The sequence below is a fragment of the Stenella coeruleoalba genome (genome assembly GCF_951394435.1).
Source record: "Stenella coeruleoalba genome assembly, chromosome: 14".
Taxonomy (NCBI): Eukaryota; Metazoa; Chordata; class Mammalia; order Artiodactyla; family Delphinidae; genus Stenella; species Stenella coeruleoalba.
This window is the reverse complement of record NC_137160.1, coordinates 20,125,773-20,148,559: the sequence shown is the minus strand read 5'-3', so window position 1 is coordinate 20,148,559 and position 22,787 is coordinate 20,125,773. Positions and strand designations below refer to the sequence as shown.

The following is a 22,787-nucleotide window of genomic DNA, read 5'->3' as shown; positions in this document are numbered from 1 at the left end:
GGATCTACCCATATCGGTGAAATATTTTTAAGTGATCTAGAAAAATATATGATGATTAAAGGTCACTATGAATGAAAAATCTATGGATTCATTATTTTTTTTAAAAAAATTCACATAAAATCTTTCAGTTGCAACTCTCACCCCCATAAAGCTGACGAGTCACCAAAGCGGCTTTCTCTGTAGGGCTCCAACCCAGCATCCTTTGCCTGGATCTCTTACTTCCCACAGCTGCTTTAAGAGTATACATTTTCTAATACTTATATTCATATTTTATTATTTAAAAAACATTTCCACATTCCAGTCAACGACATTGTTTTCCCAGTCACGTTAAATTTTAAAACTCTCCTCATAGGCACAGCTGATTCATAGATAAATTTTGTCAATTATTTTATGACCAGCATGAAACCAATCTTATCATCTATGCCCTAGCTTCCTATACTTTCTTCAACGGTCTCCTGGCCTTAAGTCAGTTATCATATTACATACAAGAGCCAGATTAAAACCTCTATCTAGGGACTTCCCCAGTGGAGCAGTAGTTAAGAATCTGCTTGCCAATGCAGGGGACACGGGTTCGAGTCCTGGTCTGGGAAGATCCCACATGCCACGGAGCAACTAAGCCCATGAACCACAACTACTGAGCCTGCGCTCTAGAGCCCATGTGCCACAATTACTGAAGCCCGTGCTCCTAGAGCCCATGCTCCGCAACAAGAAAAGCTACCACAATGAGAAGCCCGCGCACCGCAACCAAGAGTAGCCCCCGCTCGCCGCAACTAGAGAAAGCCCGTGTGCAGCAACAAAGACCCAACACAGCCAAAAATAAAATAAATAAATAAATAAATTTAAACCTCTGTCTAGAATGTCCTACCCATACTTCTCTTCTTTCAAAGACCATATATTCTCTCACTCCTCTGCTTTTTGTTTTCATGCATTTACCATGCCATGACACATTATATATGTATTTATCTGTTTGTCTCTCTCCCTATCACTCTAGAAAGTAAGTTCCATGAGAGCAGGGACTTGGTTTCGCTCACTGCAGTATTCCCACAACTTAGAAAAGTGCCTGGCGCAAGCTGAGGGCTCAATTCATGATTTTTGAATTAAAAAAAAAATTCATTCATTCATTACTTCGACAAATATGTGTTAAGCACTGACGTAATGGAGACACTATGGATAAAGCAATGAACAGCTAATACAGTTATGATCAGAAAAGGAGAAAGGAGAAGCACTAAGGAGGGTCTCTAAACCTAGACTTCATGAATCAGGTTTCCTGAACAGATGAAGTGATATCTAAGTTCAGACTTGAGGGATGAGCAGGAAATAGCTAATTAAAGTGGGAAAGAAAGCAGCATGAAATATGATCAGGGAATGCAAGGGCAGGGTGCAGAGGGGGAGATGAATAGCACATTCAAAAATCTACAGTTTCACATGATTCAGTTGTAGAACAAGGGAAGAATGTGAGGCCAGAGAGATACACAAAAGCCAAATCATGAAGGACTTTGTAAGTTATGTTAGGTGTTTTGACTTTAAAAGTCATGTTGGGTTTTTTGTTGACCTAAAAACTAACACGAATCATCAAAACGTTTTCAGCAGAATAACACTATTAGATCATTATGTCAAACAGATCTCCAGGATGCAATATAAAGAAAGAACTGAAGAAAATAAGACAAGAAGCAGAGAGATGAAATGATAGTTCCTTGGTAGAGAGATGGAGCAAGTGAATATTTAGGAGGCAGAGTCAACAGGACTTGTTGGCTAATTAGATTTGGGGGTAAGAGACGGGAAGAGTCAAGGATGATGCTCACGTTTCTGGCTTAGGCGGCCAAGTGGGCAGTGGTACATACAGTGAGATAAAGCATATAGAAGAAAGAGCTGGTTTGAAAGGATGATGATGAAGTTTGGGAAGATGAATTAGAGATACTGGTGAGACGTCTAAGCAAACAATGTTAGTAGATTGAGTGATACAAACAAATGAAGCTCAGGATAAAGATGTAAATTTGGAAATCATTAACATATAGATGATAACTGAGGCCATGACAATGAGTGAAATCATCCATAGAGGGTTTACCTACAGAGAAGAATGCACAGTATTCCCCAGGAAACCCCACCATTTTGAAAGATAGACACAGAAGGAACACAGGATGGGGATTGAGAAAAAAACAAAGAAGGAGGAAAACCAAGAGACTACAGTGTCACAGAATAAAAGACAATATTTCAGAAGGCAGATGTACTCAAGAGTGCCTAATACTAAAACAGGTCAAGTAATGTAAGGACTGAAGTTTGCTCAACCAATTTAATTAGGATCATCAATAATCTTGATGAGAACAGTTCAAGCGGCATAGTGAGAACAAAAGCAGTATTTCAGAGATATAAAAACTAAGAGGTAAAGTAGATAGTAAATACACACAACTCCAAGAAGTTTGACTGTAAAGGGAAAAGAAAGAAAATGAATTCTAAAGGAGACACAGAGTAAAATAAATAAATTTTTAAGATAGGGAAGATTTGAATATATTTAAATGCTTTGGGGAAGAAGCCAGTTTAGAAAGAAGTTGAAGATGAAAGGTAGCTGACATAATCCATTGAGTGAGCTGTCTGAGAAGGTAAGAGGGAATGTATCTGGGAAGCACAGATATTGGTATTACCTTTAGGTCACAAGATATGGTCAAGTTCAGTTCAGAGGGGTAATAAAAAAGCTACTTCCTTGTTCAGATCCTTTAATCATTTCTCATTTGCAAATTTAAACACAAATGCTTTAGTCTGTTCAACTTCACAAATATTCAGATAAGTGCAAATTTAAAATGACATCGTTTTTATACAATGAACTACCAAGAAGAAGAAATATTGATAATAATACCATAGAAGGTAAGCTGAAACTGAACTGCACATAATTTGTCAATAGACTTTTAATTTGGTACAAGTCTTTGGAAATCAACTTGCCAGTATGTATCAAAAATCATAAATATTCATACTAATTATATTTCTGGGAATCTAGCCCAAGGAAATATTGAAAAATATAGGAAGGAACTTACATACATAAGGATACTCACTTGAGTACTACCTATAATGGTGAAAAACTGGAAATAATATGGAAATTATAAAGTAAATTGTATGCCAGTACAATGCACAGTTTTTGGAATAATATACAGTTAATTATAAAATTATAGCACACAAATTTATAAAACATGGATTAAATGTGTATAATACAATGTTAGGTGAAATGTTTTAAAAGTATGTATATATACATGGCATCTTTCCAACATCACCCAGAATAATGCTTTTAAATAATACTGGACAACATATCATCTATTTCTTCTGCCCAGGCAGCCAATTTATCTGTCTAGAGACAAGGAATATAATATCCTCCATGGAACTCTGTGCTTTAGCTTATCTATTTCTTAATCATAAAAGCATTATACTAAAGACTAAACTAGAAGTAACAGTCAGGGGTTAGGAAGGAGTAAATGTTAAAATGCCTGGAATGAACAGCAATTTTCAGGGTTATAATAACTGAATACTAAAATATTTTATAAACTTTTCACACACAATGTCTTTAAAGTGCACATTTTAAAAATTTACCTTTCACCTAGAAAGTTTCTTCTAACATGTAAAAATAGTCACTCTTGGTTATTATCAAAAAGATGAGATTTAAGTGCTGGCAAGGATGTAGAGAAAAGGGAACCCTCATTCACTACTGGTAAGAATGTAAATCGGTACAGCCATGATGGAAAACATTTGAAGGTTCCTCAAGAAATTAGAAATAGAACTACCATATGATCCAGCAATCCCACTTCTGGCTATATATCCAAAGGAAATGAAATCAACATCTCAAAGAGATATCTGTACCCCCATATTCACTGCAACTTTATTCACAATAACCAAGTTATAGAAACAAATTGTCCATCGATGGATGAATGGATAATGTGTGCGTGTGTGTATATACACACACACAATGGAATATTATCATCCATAAAAAAGAAAGAAATCCTGCCATTTGTGATAACACAGATGAAACTTGAGGTCATTATGCTAAGTGAAATAAGTCAAACAGAGAAAGCAAACACTGTGTGATCTTGCTTATATGTGGAATCTCAAAAAACCAAACTCATAGAAACACAGAGTAGAATGGTGATTGCCAGGGGCTGAAGGTGGGGAAAATGGGGAGATGTTGATCAAATCATACGAACTTCCAGTTGTAAGATGAATAAGTTCTGGGGATCTAATGTACAGCATGGTGACTATAGTTAACAATACTGTATTATACACCTGAAAGTTGTTAAGAGAGATCTTAAATGTTCTCACAGTCACCACAACAACAAAAAAATGGTAATTATGTAAGGTAATAGATGTATTAACTAACTTTTTCCTGGTAATCATTTTGCAATGTATACACATATCAAATTGTCACACTGTACACCTTAAATTTACACGATATTATATGTCTATTACATCTCAATAAAGCTGGGAAAAAAATCATTAAAAAAAAGACATTTCTGGATCGGAGTAAAGGCAAGTTTCATATCCTTTGAACAAAGAATTAGCTAACAAAATAAAAGGAAAAAAATATAGGATCAAATGGAAGATTTAAATCCACTTCTTCGGTGATTTAAATGTTTACTTTTGGGTGAAAAAAAGAATATTCTGTAAGAAATGTAATTAATATTCAAAGACTATCAGAAACACCTAAAGCCTATAGGCTTTAATTAAAAGGAAAAAGTAATGGCTCAAAAGCTGAAGTTTCTTTGATTTGAGGATAAAAAAAGAGAAAAAGCAAGAGACCATAAGGTGTCAAAGATGACAGCATTAAAGAAATAAGAAAGAAACAGATACGTGAGTTCTTCATATATTGAAAGAAGGAAGCTAGGAAAGACACCCTTGACAGCAAAATCACTATTCAATTAGATTAAAAAGAATTAGGGGCAAGTTTTACATATCTGGCCAAATAAGGATAGTTCAAAGATCTTACTGTTTGGGATAAGAGTCTTATAACTGGTAGAATTCCCTCCACCCCAGTCAAGATTTCTTTGTAATCTAATGACAAGACAAGTACATGTTAAATATGCCAATAGTATATATAAAACTGGCTGGCTACTTACCCTATAATAACCAGATTTTACAAATGCCATCTCTACCTTATAATTTTAATTGTAGGCAGAAATCACTGCTGAATTCTGTTTAATGCACTTTTGTTTACATACCTTAATTTGCCCTTTTAAAACTAAGGCATTTTCAAGGAGTCAGTACATTAGAATTTCATAATTTATATATTTTATAGAACTCAAATTAGACTGCCATATTAGACAGAACTAGGCACATGATGTTTGTTATATAAAAACAGAACTATGAATTTCTATGATTGCTTCACATCTAAACTAATCACTTCAAACCGATTCAAGGTAAAAGATCTAAAAATCAAATCCTAGTTCTAGGTCTCAAAATTCAACACTCCAAAAGGAATTACAATACCACTAGCTTGAATACCTTATTAAAAGAATGTGATACAGTTAAGATAAAAACATATCTGCAGGAACCTCAAAAAAATAGAAACCTCACTGTCTAATTTATTTACTCTATGATCAGAATAACTTCTCCAAATGAAGTATTTGGCAATTTATATTACTAATCTAGTTCAATGAAGCTATGCAAAAGGTGGCAAAATTGGAAGAATCATTTTTGCCTATGTATTTTATGCCAACTATCTCCTCAACAAGAATAGCTCACTAGCAGTCATCTGCCATATGTATGTCAAAATATAATTAAATCAACATCTTTCCTTTACTTAAAAACCTGAATCTAAACTGGAGTAGTCAGGATGACAGATCATGATTTCAAAAAACATTAATACCAAAGTTGTCTCTTTACTATTTTCCTGCATTTACTCAATGCACAGTCCTATATTTTGAAATCCTGTTAGTGAGACAGTAGTCAAATATTATCTCAGTTCTTACGTTCAGGATAAAGAAGGTGGAGAGACAACTAATGTCTTAGTGTAATCAAAAACATCCAGCAAAAATTGTCAGGTGACAAGAGGATAATGTGAAAAACAGTGCAAACATTTGGAGAAGTAACCTCCAAAATAATTTTAACACTTCCTGTCTCTGAAAGCTAGAAGGAAGATAAAAACCCTCAAAAGATCTGGGTTAAAATGACATAAGTGGGGTTTTTTTGGTGGGGGCAGGAGATGATTTAGCTTTTTTGACATATTCTTTTCACTTGAGAACAATCTCATAAACGTTAATTAAAGAAGGAAAACTTACAACTACTCAACATACCAAAGAATAAGAAGCAACTAATCTGGTTACTTCAGCTTTAAAAATCTAGGTTGCCAATATCTCTACAACCAGATAAACACCCAGTAAATATAATTACTACTGTTTTTAAAATCTGTGACTGAACTTAAGTGCAGAAAACAATTAAATTCCTGTTAAAATGACCATAATTTGCTACTCGGTTTGTCTTTAACCAAAATATTTGTTCACAGACTATATTGAGAATGATTTGACAAGGAAAAGATGAGGATAAAATTTACTAAATACTATCTGTTCTCAATGAGACAACTCAAATTTTCAACATGGAACTAATATTATTAGTTATTCCACTTTCTTTATCTTTTGGGCTTTTTGAAGCAAACTGTCTTACCCAATTACATACTTTCAAATTTTTCAATTGATAAAAACCTTTACAAGGAAACGATTTTAAAATCACCAAAAAGCCAAAGGACAAGATGTTCAAGACTTTAGACAGTATCTAAGAAAGAACACAGTCAGGGAATGGCTTTGTCAAGGTGGGCAAAGCTCAGAATGGCAGAATTCCTTCCCTGTTGGAATGAATATACTAAAACTGCCGGTGGTTTGGTGGCTATCACTGGGTGCAGTAGTAAAACAGAAGGGAAAAGCCTGGCACAGAAAGCTGAATGGCCCAAAGAAAACCTAAGTGGTGACAAGAGCCTAAAGGCACATGCAGGTACGCATCTTTTATATTGGATGTGATACACTTACATGGCCCCTGTTGAATCTCTTGGGGACCAACAGTAAAGCAAGTTTAGAACTTCAAATCTTGAGACATCTATAGCAAGATGCTGATCCAATGTGGCTCCAAATATCTTCTGTTTTCCTGGCTCACCTGAAGAGGAAAAAACACTACAGAGGATGTGGGAACTGAATTTCTTTATGTAGTTTCTTCTAGAGCAACTGTCTGAAAGTTTTGGCCCAATCCTTTTTGAAGTCTGGAGATGAGACACTTGAGGGACTAGTGAAAAACAAAATTCACATGAAAAGGTGGAGTGAGACATCTAAAAGGGGAATACGAGAGCAAAAGATACTGGTCGTAGGTAAATCAGTGTTTCTAATCCTTAAGTGGGAGGAGGCAGAGAAAGGAGAGAAAAAATGCACCGATGTTTCTCCCTCCGCTCCCTCACCCCAATTGCTACTAAAATTTCACAAAGTACCTAAACTTTTTGACCGCAATTAGGGAGTGAGTGAGCAAGACTACTTGGAAAGTTTAAGCGTTTTGTCAAGTCTCCCTCCCCTGGCTAAGCGGCATTATTAAGCAGCAGGGAGGCCTTTCAGATAATACTTTTTTTCTAAGAAAAGATTCTGGTGGAATACAGCTTGAAACAATAAAGGAAGAGAAAAATAAATGCAATTTATACAAAAATGGAAGTCACAGGACAATATACCATATTGACAAAGTTTATTTACTTCTGTTTTTCCAAAGGGGAGGGCTGCTTTCTTGTAATAAGAAATCAGAACAAAAAGTAGTTTCCAAATAATATAAAATATTTTTAAACTAGGCAACACGAACTGCATGCTTCATCCCCTTAGGAAATATTACCCCTGGAAAGATAATCTTTAAAAAACTAAGAAGAGCAGAACCAAGTCTGATGTACATTACAACACAAAAGCATAAAAGTGGAGTCCATAAAATTAATTTTAGATTTTTTAATTAACTTAATTTTTTTCTTAAAACATTTTACCTAAATGTTGTCTTATCAGAGTTATTCTCCAGCATTCATGTAATAGCCTAGGATATAAAACAATTTTCTTTCCAAATATATTCCACTTTAACCAGAGTTTACTTGAACTATATCTGGTAAAGATACCAGAATTTTCTGAAAAATAAGATTGGAGAACCAATTGGATCCTTACCTGACGTGGCTGTTCATTCATTCGTTGTGGATCTGATTTCACTTTATTACTAGGATGATTTGTGACTTTGGTTACCGGTTGTTTGAAAATTGATGCTGTTTGTCTAATTGGCAATGTTGTATTCAAGTCTGGCTTACCCTGTGGATATAAGTGCATTTTAATTAATAAATATTATATATAAATACAATTAGATAAATTTTTATTAATTCAATATGTATTACTTTAACTTGGATTATTCCAAACTTCTCAATCTCAGCATTTTAAATACTCTGAAGTACACTTTAATCACTTTATTATGTAAGACGTGCAAAGTTTTCTCATAATAAAAAGCTTTCTGTATTCTTTTAAATGTAAGAAAATTCTCTAAATTAAAATTCATAATTAATTTGATTAGCAAGATACTAGGAACTTCTAGGTGAACAAATATGTTTAAGGTTAGGTTACACAAAAGGAAGGAGGGTTTTCAGGACAATAATCGGAAAGCAGTCATTTCTACATTCTGAAAATGGAGGAAACTAATAGCGCACTTGGCCATTAAAATATAAATAACCTCATGAGCTGTCAGGGGGCCAGGCTTACGTAAAACCACAAAGGTTAACCTTCCCTTTTATATTAAAAAAAAAAGATAATTAGAAATGAAAGTTGTAATTCCACAAACAGAGCTCAATTTAGAAAAATGTAATAAAATAAGGAAATATCCGTTATCTTTAATATTTTATAGCACATTTAATGCTTTTTTAAAAAAACTTAAAATTGAAGTTTCAGAAGGGCAAGCAACATACTTATTTTTAATCAACCAGTAAAAAAATTAAGTTATGTTCTAATGAAAAGCAAATGTGGCACAGAATTGCTATTAAGCTCATTTGAAATACTCTAACATCAGGTGGGGCAGAGGCGAGGAAAAAGAGGAAGAAAAAGAACAAAATGTGATTTAATCACTGTGTATTCTGAGTCTGGCAAAAACCATAAAGCTCCAATACACCTGAAAGCAATACACATCAGATAATTTTAGTATACAAGTATACCTGATAAATCATCTACAGGATGTTCAATGAACTTTTATCTTTATAACTATCTCCAAATAAAAATTATACCAACTTTGAGACTCCAGAGCAGCAGTTCTCAACCTTGAGCATGCATCAGAGTCACCCAGAGGGCTGATGAAAGCACAGGTTATTGGGCCTCACTCGCAGAAATTCTGATTCAGGAGGTTTGAGGTAGGACCTGGGAAACTGCATTTCTATTAAGGGCCAGGTGATGTTGATGCTGGTACAGCGACCACACTTGGACAACGACTGTTCTAAAACAAAGACTGCGAGTTGGTGGCGGGGAGACCAGGTCTAACCCATAGATAGATGTGTTTTGTTCAGTTTTTAGTTCCTTTAGTAAATTAAGCCAACATCTACAAATAAAATTCACATAAAATGCAGAATTCTAGGCTGCTTAAAGGAGCTCCAGAGACGGGTGCGAGCCACGGCTAACAGCGCGGACCCCAGAGACGGGCATGAGACGCTAAGGCTGCTGCTGCCGCCACCAAGAAGCCTGTGTGCGAGCACAGGTCACTCTCCACACCTCCCTTCCGGGGAGCCTGTGCAGCCCGCCACTGCCAGGGTCCCGGGATCCAGGGACAACTTCCCCGGGAGAACGCACGGCGCGCCTCAGGCCGGTGCAATGTCACGCTGGCCTCTGCCGCCGCATCCGTACCCCTCCCTCCCCCCCGGCCTCAGTGAGCCAGAGCCCCCGAATCAGCGGCTCCTTTAACCCCGTCCTGTCTGAGCAAAGAACAGACGCCCTCCGGCGACCTACACACAGAGGTGGGGCCAAATCCAAAGCTGAACCCCGGGAGCTGTGTGAACAAAGAAGAGAAAAGGAAATCTCTCCCAGCAGCCTCAGGAGCAGCGGATTAAATCTCCACAATCAACTTGATGAACCTGCATCTGTGGAATACCTGAAGAGACAACGAATCATCCCAAACTGAGGAGGTGGACTTTGAGAGCAAGATTTATTATTTTTTCCCCTTTTCCTCTTTTTGTGAGTGTGTATGTGTAGGCCTCTGTGTGACATTTTGTCTGTATAGCTTTGCTTCCATCATTTGTCCTAGGGTGTCATCCGTCTGTTTTTTTTTTTTAATTTTTTTTCTTAATAATTATTTTAAAAACTTTATTTTACCTTACTTTATTTTATTTTATCCTCTTTCTTTCTTTCTACTTTTTCTCCCTTTTATTCTGAGCCGTGTGGATGAAAGGCTCTTGGTGCTGCAGCCAGGAGTCAGTGATGTGCCTCTGAGGTGGGAGAGCCAACTTCAGGACACTGGTCCACAAGAGGCCTCCCAGCTGCACATAATATCAAACGGCGAACATCTCCCAGAGATCTCCATCTCAACACCAACACCCAGCTTCACTCAACGACAGCAAGCTACAGTGCTGGACACCCTATGCCAAACAACTAGCAAGACAGGAACAGAACCCCACCCATTAGCAGAAAGGCTGCCTAAAAGCATAATAAGTCCACAGACACCCCAAAACACACCACAAGACAGGGACCTGCCCACCAGAAAGACAAGATCCAGCCTCATCCACCAGAACACAGACACTAGTCCCCTCCACCAGGAAGCCTACACAACCCACTGAACCAACTTTAGCCACTGGGGACAGACACCAAAAACAACAGGAACTACGAGCCTTTAGCCTGCAAAACGGAGACCCCAAAGACAGTAAGATAAGCAAAATGAGAAGACAGAAAAACACACAGCAGATGAAGGAGCAAGATAAAAACCCACCAGACCTAACAAATGAAGAGGAAATAGGCAATCTACCTGAAAAAGAATTCAGAATAATGATAGTAAAGATGATCCAAAATCTTGGAAATAGAGAAAATGCAAGAAACATTTAACAAGGAACTAGAAGAACTAAAAAGGAAACAAGCAACGATGAACAACACAATAAATGAAATTAAAAATACTCTAGATGGGATCAACAGCAGAATAACTGAGGCAGAAGAACGGATAAGTGACCTGGAAGATAAAGTAGTGGAAATAACTACTGCAGAGAAGAATAAAGACAAAAGAATGAAGAGAACTGAGGACAGTCTCAGAGACCTCTGGGACAACATTAAATGCACCAACATTTGAATTATAGGGTTCCAGAAGAAGAAGAGAAAAAGAAAGGGACTAAGAAAATATTTGAAGAGATCATAGTTGAAAACTTCCCTAATATGGGAAAGGAAATAGTTAATCAAGTCCAGGAAGCACAGAGAGTCCCATACAGGATAAATCCAAGGAGAAACATGCCAAGACACATATAAATCAAACTGTCAAAAATTAAATACAAAGAAAACATATTAAAAGCAGCAAGGGAAAAACAACAAGTAACACACACAGGAATCCCCATTAGGTTCACAGCCGATCTTTCAGCAGAAACTCTGCAAGCCAGAAGGGATTGGCAGGACATATTTAAAGTGATGAAGGAGGAAAACCTACAACCAAGATTACTCTACACAGCAAGGATCTCATTCAGATTTGACGGAGAAATTAAAACCTTTACAGACAAGCAAAAGCTGAGAGAGTTCAGCACCACCAAACCAGCTTTACAACAAATGTTAAAGAATCTTCTCTAGGCAAGAAACACAAGTGAAGAAAAACACCTACAATAACAAACCCAAAACAATTAAGAAAATGGGAATAGGAACATACATATCGATAATTACCTTTAATGTAACTGGATTAAATGCTCCCACCAAAAGACACACACTGGCTGAATGGATACAAAAACAAGACCCATATATATGCTGTCTACAAGAGACCCACTTCAGACCTAGAGACACATACAGACTGAAAGTGAGGGGATGGAAAAAGATATTCCATGCAAATGGAAACCAAAAGAAAGCTGAGGTAGCAATTCTCATATCAGACAAAACAGACTTTACAATGAAGACTATTAGAAGAGACAAAGAAGGACACTACATAATGATCAAGGATCGATCATTATCATTATCGAAGAAGATAAAACAACTGTAAATATTTATGCACCCAACATAAGAGCACCTCAATACATAAGGCAAATACTAACAGCCATAAAAGGGGAAATCGACAGTAACACATTCATAGTAGGGGACTTTAACACCCCACTTTCACCAATGGACAGATCATCCAAAATGAAAATAAATAAGGAAACACAAGCTTTAAATGATACATTAAACAAGATGGACTTAATTGATATTTATAGGACATTCCATACAAAAACAACAGAATACACAATTTTCTCAAGTGCTCATGGAACATTCTCCAGGATAGATCATACCTTGGGTCACAAATCAAGCCTTGGTAAATTTAAGAAAATTGAAATCGCATCATGTATCTTTTCCAACCACAAGGCTATGAGACTAGATATCAATTACAGGAAAAGATCTGTAAAAAATACAAACACATGGAGGCCAAACAATACACTACTTAATAACAAAGTGATCACTGAAGAAATCAAAGAGGAAATCAAAATATACCTAGAAACAAATGACAATGGAGACACTGACCCAAAACCTATGGGATGCAGCAAAAGCAGTTCTAAAGGGAAGTTTATAGCAATACAATCCTACCTAAGAAACAGGAAACATCTCGAATAAACAACCTAAGCTTGCAACTAAAGCAATTCGAGAAAGAACAAAAAAACCCAAAGTTAGCAGAAGGAAAGAAATCATAAAGATCAGATCAGAAATAAATGAAAAAGAAATGAAGCAAACGATAGCAAAGATCAATAAAACTAAAAGCTGGTTCTTTGAGAAGATAAACAAAATTGATAAACCATTAGCCAGACTCATCAAGAAAAAAAGGGAGAAGACCCAAATCAATAGAAATGAAAAAGGAGAAGTAACAACTGACACTGCAGAAATACAAAAGATCATGAGAGGTTACTACAAGCAACCCTATGCCAATAAAATGGACAACCTGGAAGAAATGGACAAATTCTTAGAAATGCACAACCTGCCAAGACTGAATCAGGAAGAAATAGAAAATATGAACAGACAAATCACAAGCACTGAAATTGAAACTGTGATTAAAAATCTTCCAACAAATAAAAGCCCAGGACCAGATGGCTTCACAGGCAAATTCTTTCAAACATTTAGAGAAGAGCTAACACCTATCCTTCTCAAACTCTTCCAAAATATAGCAGAGGGAGGAACACTCCAAACTCATTCTACAAGGCCACCATCACCCTGATACCAAAACCAGACAAGGATGTCACAAAGAAAAAAAACTACAGGCCAGTATCACTGATGAACACAGATGCAAAATTCCTCAACAAAATACTAGCAAACAGAATCCAACAGCACATTAAGAGGATCATACACCATGATCAAGTGGGGTTTATTCCAGGAATGCAAGGATTCTTCAATATACGCAAATCAATCAACGTCATACACCACATTAACAAACTGAAGGTGAAAAACCATATGGTCATCTCAATAGATGCAGAGAAAGCTTTTGACTAAATTCAACATCCATTTATGATAAAAACCCTCCAGAAAGTAGGCATAGAGGGAACTTTACTCAACATGATAAAGGCCATATACGACAAACCCACACCCAACATCATCCTCAATGGTGAAATACTGAAAGCATTTCCACTAAGATCAGAAACAAGACAAGGTTGACCACTCTCACGACTCTTATTCAACATAGTTTTGGAAGTTTTAGCCACAGCAATCAAAGAAAGGAAATAAAAGGAATCCAAATCAGAAAAGAAGTAAAGCTGTCACTGTTTGCAGATGACATGATACTGTACATAGAGAATCCTAAAGATGCTACCAGAAAACTACGAGAGCTAATCAATGAATTTGGTAAAGTAGCAGGATACAAAATTAATGCACAGAAATCTCTGCATTCCTACACACGAATGATGAAAAATCTGAAAGTGAAATCAAGAAAACACTCCCATTTACCATCGCAACAAAAAGAATAAAATATCCAGGAATAAATCTACCTAAGGAGACAAGACCTGTATGCAGAAAATTATAAGACACAGATGAAACAAATTAAAGATGATACAAATAGATGGAGAGATATACCATGTTCTTGGATTGGAAGAATCAACATTGTGAAAATGACCATACTACCCAAAGCAATCTACAGATTCAATGCAATCCCTGTCAAACTACCACTGGCATTTTTCACAGAACTAGAACAAAAAATTTCACAATTTGCATGGAAACACAAAAGACCCCGAATAGCCAGAGCAATCTTGAGAACAAAAAACGGAGCTGGGGCTTCCCTGGTGGCACAGCGGTTGAGAGTCCGCCTGCCGATGCAGGGGACACAGGTTCATGCCCCAGTCCGGGAAGATCCCACATGCTGCGGAGCAGCTAGGCCCGTGAGCCATGGCCGCTGAGCCTGTGCTCTGCAACGGGAGAGGCCACAACAGTGAGATGCCCGTGTACGGCAAAAAAAACACAAAACAATGGAGCTGGAGGAATCAGGCTCCCTGACTTCAGACTATACTACAAAGCTACAGTAATCAAGACAGTATGGTACTGGCACAAAAACAGAAATATAGATCAATGGAACAGGATAGAAAGCCCAGAGATAAACCCACGCACATACGGACACCTTATCTTTGATAAAGCAGGTAGGAATGTATACAGTGGAGAAAGGATAGCCTCTTCAATAAGTGGTGCTGGAAAACTGGACAGGTACATGTAAAAGTATGAGATTAGATCACTCCCTAACACCATACACAAAAATAAGCTCAAAATGGATTAAAGACCTAAATGTAAGGCCAGGAACTATCAAAATCTTAGAGGAAAACATAGACAGAACACTCTATGACATAAATCACAGCAAGATCCTTTTTGACCCACCTCCTAGAGAAATGGACATAAAAACAAAAATAAACAAATGGGACCCAATGAAACTTCAATGCTTTTGCACAGCAAAGGAAACCATACACAAGACCAAAAGACAACCCTCAGAATGGGAGAAAATATTTGCAAATGAAGCCACTGACAAAGGATTAATCTCCAAAATTTACAAGCAGCTCATGCAGCTCAATAACAAAAAAACAAACAACCCAATCCAAAAATGGGCACAAGACCTAAATAGACATTTCTCCAAAGAAGATATACAGACTGCTAACAAACACATGAAAGAGTGCTCAACATCATTAATCATTAGAGAAATGCAAATCAAAACTACAATGAGGGCCTCCCTGGTGGTGCAGTGGTTGAGAGTCCGCCTGCCGATGCAGGGGACACGGGTTCGTGCCCCGGTCCAGGAAGATCCCATGTGCCGCGGAGCGTCTGGGCCCGTGAGCCATGGCCACTGGGCCTGTGCATCCGGAGCCTGTGCTTCGCAACGGGAGAGGCCACAACAGTGAGAGGCCCGCGTACCGCCAAAAAAATAAAAAATAAAAAAAAATAAACTACAATGAGATATCATCTCACACCAGTCAGAATGGCCATTATCAAAAAATCTAGAAACAATAAATGCTGGAGACGGTGTGGAGAAAAGGGAACACTCTTGCACTGCTGGTGGGAATGTGAATTGGTACAGCCACTATGGAGAACAATATGGAGCTTCCTTAAAAAACTACAAATAGAACTACCGTATGACCCAGCAATCCCACTACGGGGCATATACCCAGAGAAAACCATAATTCAAAAAGAGTCATGTACCAAAATGTTCACTGCAGCTCTATTTACAATAGCCAGGAGATGGAAACAACCCAAGTGTCCATCATCAGATGAATGGATAAAGAAGATGTGGCACATATATACAATGGAATATTACTCAGCCATAAAAAGAAACGAAATTGAGCTATTTGTAATGAGGTGGATAGACCTAGAGTCTATCATACAGAGTGAAGTAAGTCAGAAAGAAAAAGACAAATACCGTATGCTAACACATATATATGGAATTTAAGGAAAAAAAAAATGTCATGAAGAACCTAGGGGTAAGGCAGGAATAAAGACGCAGACCTCCTAGAGAACGGACTTGAGGTTATGGGGAGGGGGAAGGGTGAGCTGTGACAGGGCGAGAGAGAGTCATGGACATATACACACTAACAAACGTAGTAAGGTAGATAGCTAGTTGGAAGCAGCCGCATGGCACAGGGATATTGGCTTGGTGCTTTGTGACAGCCTGGAGGGGTGGGATAGGGAGGGTGGGAGGGAGGGAGATGCAAGAGGGAAGACATATGGGAACATATGTATAACTGATTCACTTTGTTATAAAGCAGAAACTAACACATCATTGTAAAGCAATTATACCCCAATAAAGATGTTAAAAAAAAAAATCTAGAAACAATAAATGCTGGAGACGGTGTGGAGAAAAGGGAACACTCTTGCACTGCTGGTGGGAATGTGAATTGGTACAGCCACTATGGAGAACAATATGGAGCTTCCTTAAAAAACTACAAATAGAACTACCATATGACCCAGCAATCCCACTACTGGGCATATACCCAGAGAAAACCATAATTCAAAAAGAGTCATGTACCAAAATGTTCACTGCAGCTCTATTTACAATAGCCAGGAGATGGAAACAACCCAAGTGTCCATCATCAGATGAATGGATAAAGAAGATGTGGCACACATATACAATGGAATATTACTCAGCCATAAAAAGAAACGAAATTGAGCTATTTGTAATGAGGTGGTTGGACATAGAGTCTGTCATACAGAGTGAAGTAAGTCAGAAAGAGAAAGACAAATACCGTATGCTAACACATATATATGGAATTTAAGAAAAAAATGTCATGAAGAACCTAGGGGTAAGACAGGAATAAAGACACAGACCTACTGGAGAATGGACTTGAGGTTATGCGGACGGGGAAGGGTAAGCTGTGACAAAGTGAGAGAGTGGCATGGACATATATACACTACCAAACGTAAAACAGATAGCTAGTGGGAAGCAGCCGCATAGCACAAGGAAATCAGCTTGGTGCTTTGTGACCACCCAGAGGGGTGGGATAGGGAGGGTGGGAGGGAGGGAGACGCAAGAGGGAAGAGATATGGGAACATATGTATATGTATGACTGATTCACTTTGTTATAAAGCAGAAACTAACACACCATTGTAAAGCAATTATATTCCAATAAAGATGTAAAAAAAAAGAAAAAAAAAGAGAAGAAAATGCAGAATTCTAGCTTCTCTTAAAAACTCAAAGATCTAGAAATACTGGACTGATGTGGCCAAAGCAGGCCATTATTGATTAGTAATGGCTGCCACTAGAGGTGTCAAGTTTTGTTCTTTTGCAAAAGTCTTCAATTCAAATTTGCAAAGCTGTCTGAGCCCTACAGGTACTGAGTTTGTGATCTCTGCTTAAAGAATATCAGGATGACTAGAAAGGTAAGGATCACAATAGATTAATCTGATCATTATTACAATTACAGTATTATTTGGACTCACTATTAAATATACCTCTACCCCCAGCCCCAAACACACACACACACACACACACACACACACACTGATCTTCTGTACCTACTGGGCATGCTTGTCATTTCTTGCACTCAATTTTCTCCCCATGTATGTGCTTACCTTTACGAGACATATTCATCTTTAATAACTCTTAATATTATTTCTCAGGCATTTCACTTTCTTATCTTTATGGTTTTCCAAAAAACTTAGAGGTGTGGAAATTTGACCAACAGGCTGCAAAATAACCACTTAGGATGCCATCTCTGAAAAGTGTGAGGCCCAGAAATGTGTATTTTTTAAAGCTCTCCTGGTAATTCTGTGATGCACCGGTTTGGATCCCTCTGATTTATGACACCTAGAGCATCCTGAGGTCCTAAGTGAAGCCATCCAACCTATAACATAGTCAATATTCAATCCTAAGGAAGTTTAACACATAAATGCTTATGAAGAACTTATCCTGTCACTGATTAGTTATAATTAGTATCTTCCACTAAACAATATCTTGTTTGGTTTTTAATGTTTTTGTTCTTTAATAAAGAACAATAAACTCTGCTGGTATTATAATGAAGATGGCATCAGTAGACAAAGAAGTATATAAAAACTGTTTGTATGAGCAAACACAGTCGAGCCTGTAAGATTCTCATTGTTACAAAGAATGACTGGAGGAAGCACAGACTAGCCTAAACTATTCAAAACTATAAAATCCTGAATCCACACAGACTGGAAGGAAGCATGGAACATGTAAAACGACCTGTGCTACAATGGTTAGATTGATATTTTTTTCATTAACTTATGTTTGTGGTACAATTAATAAAAATTTATTTACTGGCTAAAAGTATTCAAAATACACCATTAACTTCCATTGTCTGACAATGAGACAATTCATTTCCCAGTGGCATGGAATGAGATTATTCAAGAGTGTGCTGCCTTGCTCTTCTTTTATCTTATTTTGGTTTCTATTATTTTTTGTCTTTTAAACTGGCCTGAAAGCTCTGAAGACAGAAAGAATTTTTTACTAATTAATTTTGTATTCTACAGCAGTATCGTGTAGAATAATCTGAGAAGCTGGACGAACTGGTTTTCCCAGAAACTGTCAAAAAAACAGTAAATTTTATTACCATTCTCCCCTGAGGACTGTCAAAGAGCCACTGTTAATTCACGCCCAGTTGTTGTCTGAGTTTTTCTAAATAACTACCAATCTGCCATGAACTTAGCAGTTATAAAGCCAACACTTTTTTTATGGGACAAGTCAAAGCTATTCATGTATTTGAAATCTTCCCTTTCAATACAAGAAAAAGTAAAATAGAAGTTCCTTATATCATAAAACTAAACCGACAGGGCTTCCCTGGTGGCGCAGTGGTTGAGAGTCCGCCTGCCGATGCAGGGGACACAGGTTCGCGTCCCGGTCCGGGAAGATCCCACATGCCGCGGGGCGGCTAGGGCCGTGAGCCATGGCCGCTGAGCCTGCGCGTCCGGAGCCTGTGCTCCGCAACGGGAGAGGCCACAACAGTGAGAGGCCCGCGTGCCGCAAAAAAAAAAACAAACCTAATTTGACAAACACACACATTCTAATAAAGTTTCCAACCTTTGATAAATCTTCTCAGTATACAGGGTAGCGCTCAAATCAAAATTTAATGTATTTTATAATAATGTGTATATTAAGCTGGAAGTATTCAAATAACTCAAATAATTGTTGAGGGTTCATTCTATCCCTCTGGGATGAATACAAAAATAAATCTTTTAAAAAATTTTTTAAATTTTTACTTAATCTCTTTCCAATAAATATCTGAGATGGCTCTTAAAACTCACAAAGGACAAATATGCAATAAAAATTAATTTTAAAATTAATTTTTAAAAATCAAGGAGAAAACAAATTTCCTTTTGAAAAGGTTAACAGTGATTGATACTAGAGCTGAGCATCAAATGTGGATCTGAACTTTCTAGGGGTGTGGATGAAAAAAAGAAATATTAAATTACATAGATATCACACTCAGAAGGGAGGAAGCATACCAATTAATGAGGAAAACAAAAGCTGTCCTGGTATTAAACCTAGAAAAAAAATTAAAGACACAACATCACAACAAATATTTAGCAGATTTCAAATGCTTTTTCTTTTTCCAATGACCTTCCATAAAAGCCAAGAACATATTTAAAGGACAACTCAGTGAAGATGATTCTGAAAAGAACTAAACCAGAGTGTTCGGATTACTGTGTAAACTTTCGGTGATCTAATGTGATTAAGGCTAGAAAAGAGGATAACTAAAGAGGTGATGCAGAGCATGTTTCATAAACCGGTCGTTTTCAAATACTGTTTCATTCCTACCCTTAAAAATTTTTTGCAAATATATATACCCCACCTACATTTTGAAGTATTTCACATTTTAATGTAAAGAGTTGGGGAGCGGGGGTGGGGGATGAATTGGGAGATTGGGATTGACATGTATACACTAATATGTATAAAGTAGATGACTAATAAGAACCTGCTGTATAAAAAAGTAAATAAAATTAAATTTAAAAAAAGAGTTGGGGAGGATGAGCTAAGGTATTTTAAATACTGACACTTTAATAATAAACTGTTACATCATGTTAAAATGCAGCTAACAGAATCTAATTATACCCGCCATCAGCCATGTATACATAAACAAAATCTTCAGTAGTAATACATTTATTATACTCCTTTTTCCCTTTGAACAATTCCATTCCCAGAATTATTTATTTTAAACTTGAAAACCTTTAATTAATCATTTATACATCATAAAGTTATTTTTTTTACTTTCTGTGACCTTAAAGTTCTTAGTGATAAAAAAAATTTTTTCTGGTTTATTACAATTATTAGTATATAACTGACCAAAAACAGTAAATTATACATTTTAATAAATAATTATTAAATGTAAGAGATAAAAACTATACATGAAAATAATTTATTTAAAAATTAACTCCATAGCCTTAGATGAGTAGTCCCAATTGCTAGAACATTTAAGATTTAATACCGATTCTATTCCTATTCTTCATTTTTTGATAGATATAACACTAAGAAACCTTGTTCACATAAATGAATAGTTTTAGTCTGTCTGTCAATTTTTTGGACTTCTTTTGAGTTATATGTGAAAATATCACATAGCAAACGATCAAAAATTTCAATAATTCACATCTACATTAAGTCCTCTGTAAATTTTATTGTGGGCAAAGAACTGTACTAGTAGAAAGATTTGACAATTACCAAGTCATTCATTTTCTCAGTATCAACACCAATATTTCAAATTGTCCCTTTACTGGAGGTCAAACATTTTATACCATGGTAAAACTGCACACAAGCGAGAAGAGTATTATATACTCTTCTATAAAATGGGAGAGAGTTGACTATGGAAGAGGAACTGGGGAAAAAAGAACCTGTACCTCTATCTCAGGTACATTCTCAGAACCTAAGGACACAGAAATAATTCCTTTAAAACCACCCATGCTGTGTATACCATGTTAAGCCTCCACATAGCATAGTTTGAACAGCAGGAACTTAAACTATATATTGTAAATACCACTTTCCTCAGCCTAGCTTTGAAACAGTATGATAGTTCAGAACTGTGCATATTCTATAACAAGCGCCTAGGGGATTCATTTTATCTTTAAAATGCATGCAAATTTTGCATTTTATTTTAGAAATTAGCCACGTTTGTTTTAATGTAAAAATGTTGCTCTCCTACCCAAAATGCTTCAACAAAACTGGACACCTCCAATGGAATACTACTCAGCCATAAAAGAATGAAATTTTGCCATGTGCAGCAACATGGATGGACTTGGAGGGCATTATGCTATGTGAAATAAGTCAGACAGAGAAAGACAAATACTGTATGATATCACTTATATGTGGAATCTAAAAAATACAACAAACTAGTGAATATAACAAGAAAGAAGCAGACTCACGGATACAGAGAACAAACTAGTGGTTACCAGTGGGGAGAGGGAAGGGGGGAGGGGCAATATAGGGGTAGGGGAGTAAGAGGTACAAACTCTTAGGTATAAAATAAGCTACAAGGATATACTGTACAACATGGCAAATACAGCCAATATTTTATAATGGCTATAAATAGGGTAACCTTCAAAAACTGTGAATCATATATTATACACCTGTAACTTATATAATATTGTACAGCAACTATACTTCAATTTAAAAAAGCAACAACAAACAAAAGGAAAAAAAAGAAAACTGATCATTTAAGTATCATTTTAATTCTGTGGCTCTGCATATCCCCAAGAGATATTCATGCCCCAATTTGAGAAGCAAAGACTTTATTTTTCTAAGGTCACTTTCCTCATCTGTAAATGAGGGTAAATACAATAACTATTCATAAGATTCTTATAAAGATCAAACAAGATAATTCATGTATGATAATGAAAGCTCATGCAGCTTTCATTCAGTCACTGAACAAACACTGAGTGCCTGCCATCTGCCAGGTACTGACCGTACGCTGGGTATAGTATCACTCACAAAACACCAAAATCCCTCAGAGCTTACATTCTCAGGGTAGGGATAAGATGACAATTAACAAAATAGGTGTAGAGTTTATCGTCATGTTGGCACATGAACTCTGAAGAAATAGGAGCTATTTTTATTATCAGCACTAACATGTTATTGAACATGCTACTAAAATTTAGAAACTTGACCTATTAAGCTTTCCCATAAGGGAAGCCATCTGCTGCTTCACACAAAGAGGAGCCTGAGTGGTATCTTCAGGTCGAAACAAGATTATCCTCAAAATGTAATTTCGGACTTTCTCCAGAATATGCACAGTAGCCAACAGCTAATGCGTTTCCACAAAAATCAAAAGCCAACAATACAAAGTGCTTTACAATCCTTCAGTTTTTTATATAATTCACACACCATAAAATTCACCATTTTAAAGTATACAACTCAGTGGGTTTTAGTAGATGCAGAAGGTTGTGCAAGCTTCATAGGTTTCTGCAAAAAGTAAAGAAAAATATACCTGGGATCTATGATTTTGTACTGAAAATCCACTTCATGTAATATCCTAAATGAGGAATAAGATATTACCTTTTTAAGGAGATCAACGGAATATTAAAAAAATAATGAAATGGGTGTACTATACTTTGAGCTCATTAAAAAAGGACATATACTTGTAGTTAACTGAAGAAGTGGAGGTTTGAAATTCATCATTGAAATCAAGTTTTGAAGAGTTTTCTTTGAAAAAATAACTTCTTGGAGCTTTAGTTAATATGGGGTCA

General features: G+C 36.6%; 1 protein-coding gene across 2 annotated transcripts in view; it reads right to left on the bottom strand.

Annotated features, from left to right (window-relative positions):
- Positions 1–22,787, bottom strand: part of MBD2 (methyl-CpG binding domain protein 2) — a 77,416-nt gene that overhangs the window by 26,862 nt on the left and 27,767 nt on the right. The window contains exons 3-4 of one of the 2 annotated variants that reach the window (XR_013831302.1): positions 8,142–8,279; positions 6,993–7,116 (exon numbers count right to left, since the gene is read on the bottom strand). Coding sequence is in view for 1 of the 2 variants with exons in the window: in XM_079942516.1 (XP_079798642.1) it covers positions 8,142–8,279 (138 nt within the window). In the remaining variant the exon portion in view is untranslated. The remainder of the gene's footprint in view (positions 1–6,992; positions 7,117–8,141; positions 8,280–22,787) is intronic. The other variant, XM_079942516.1, reaches the window with a different exon arrangement.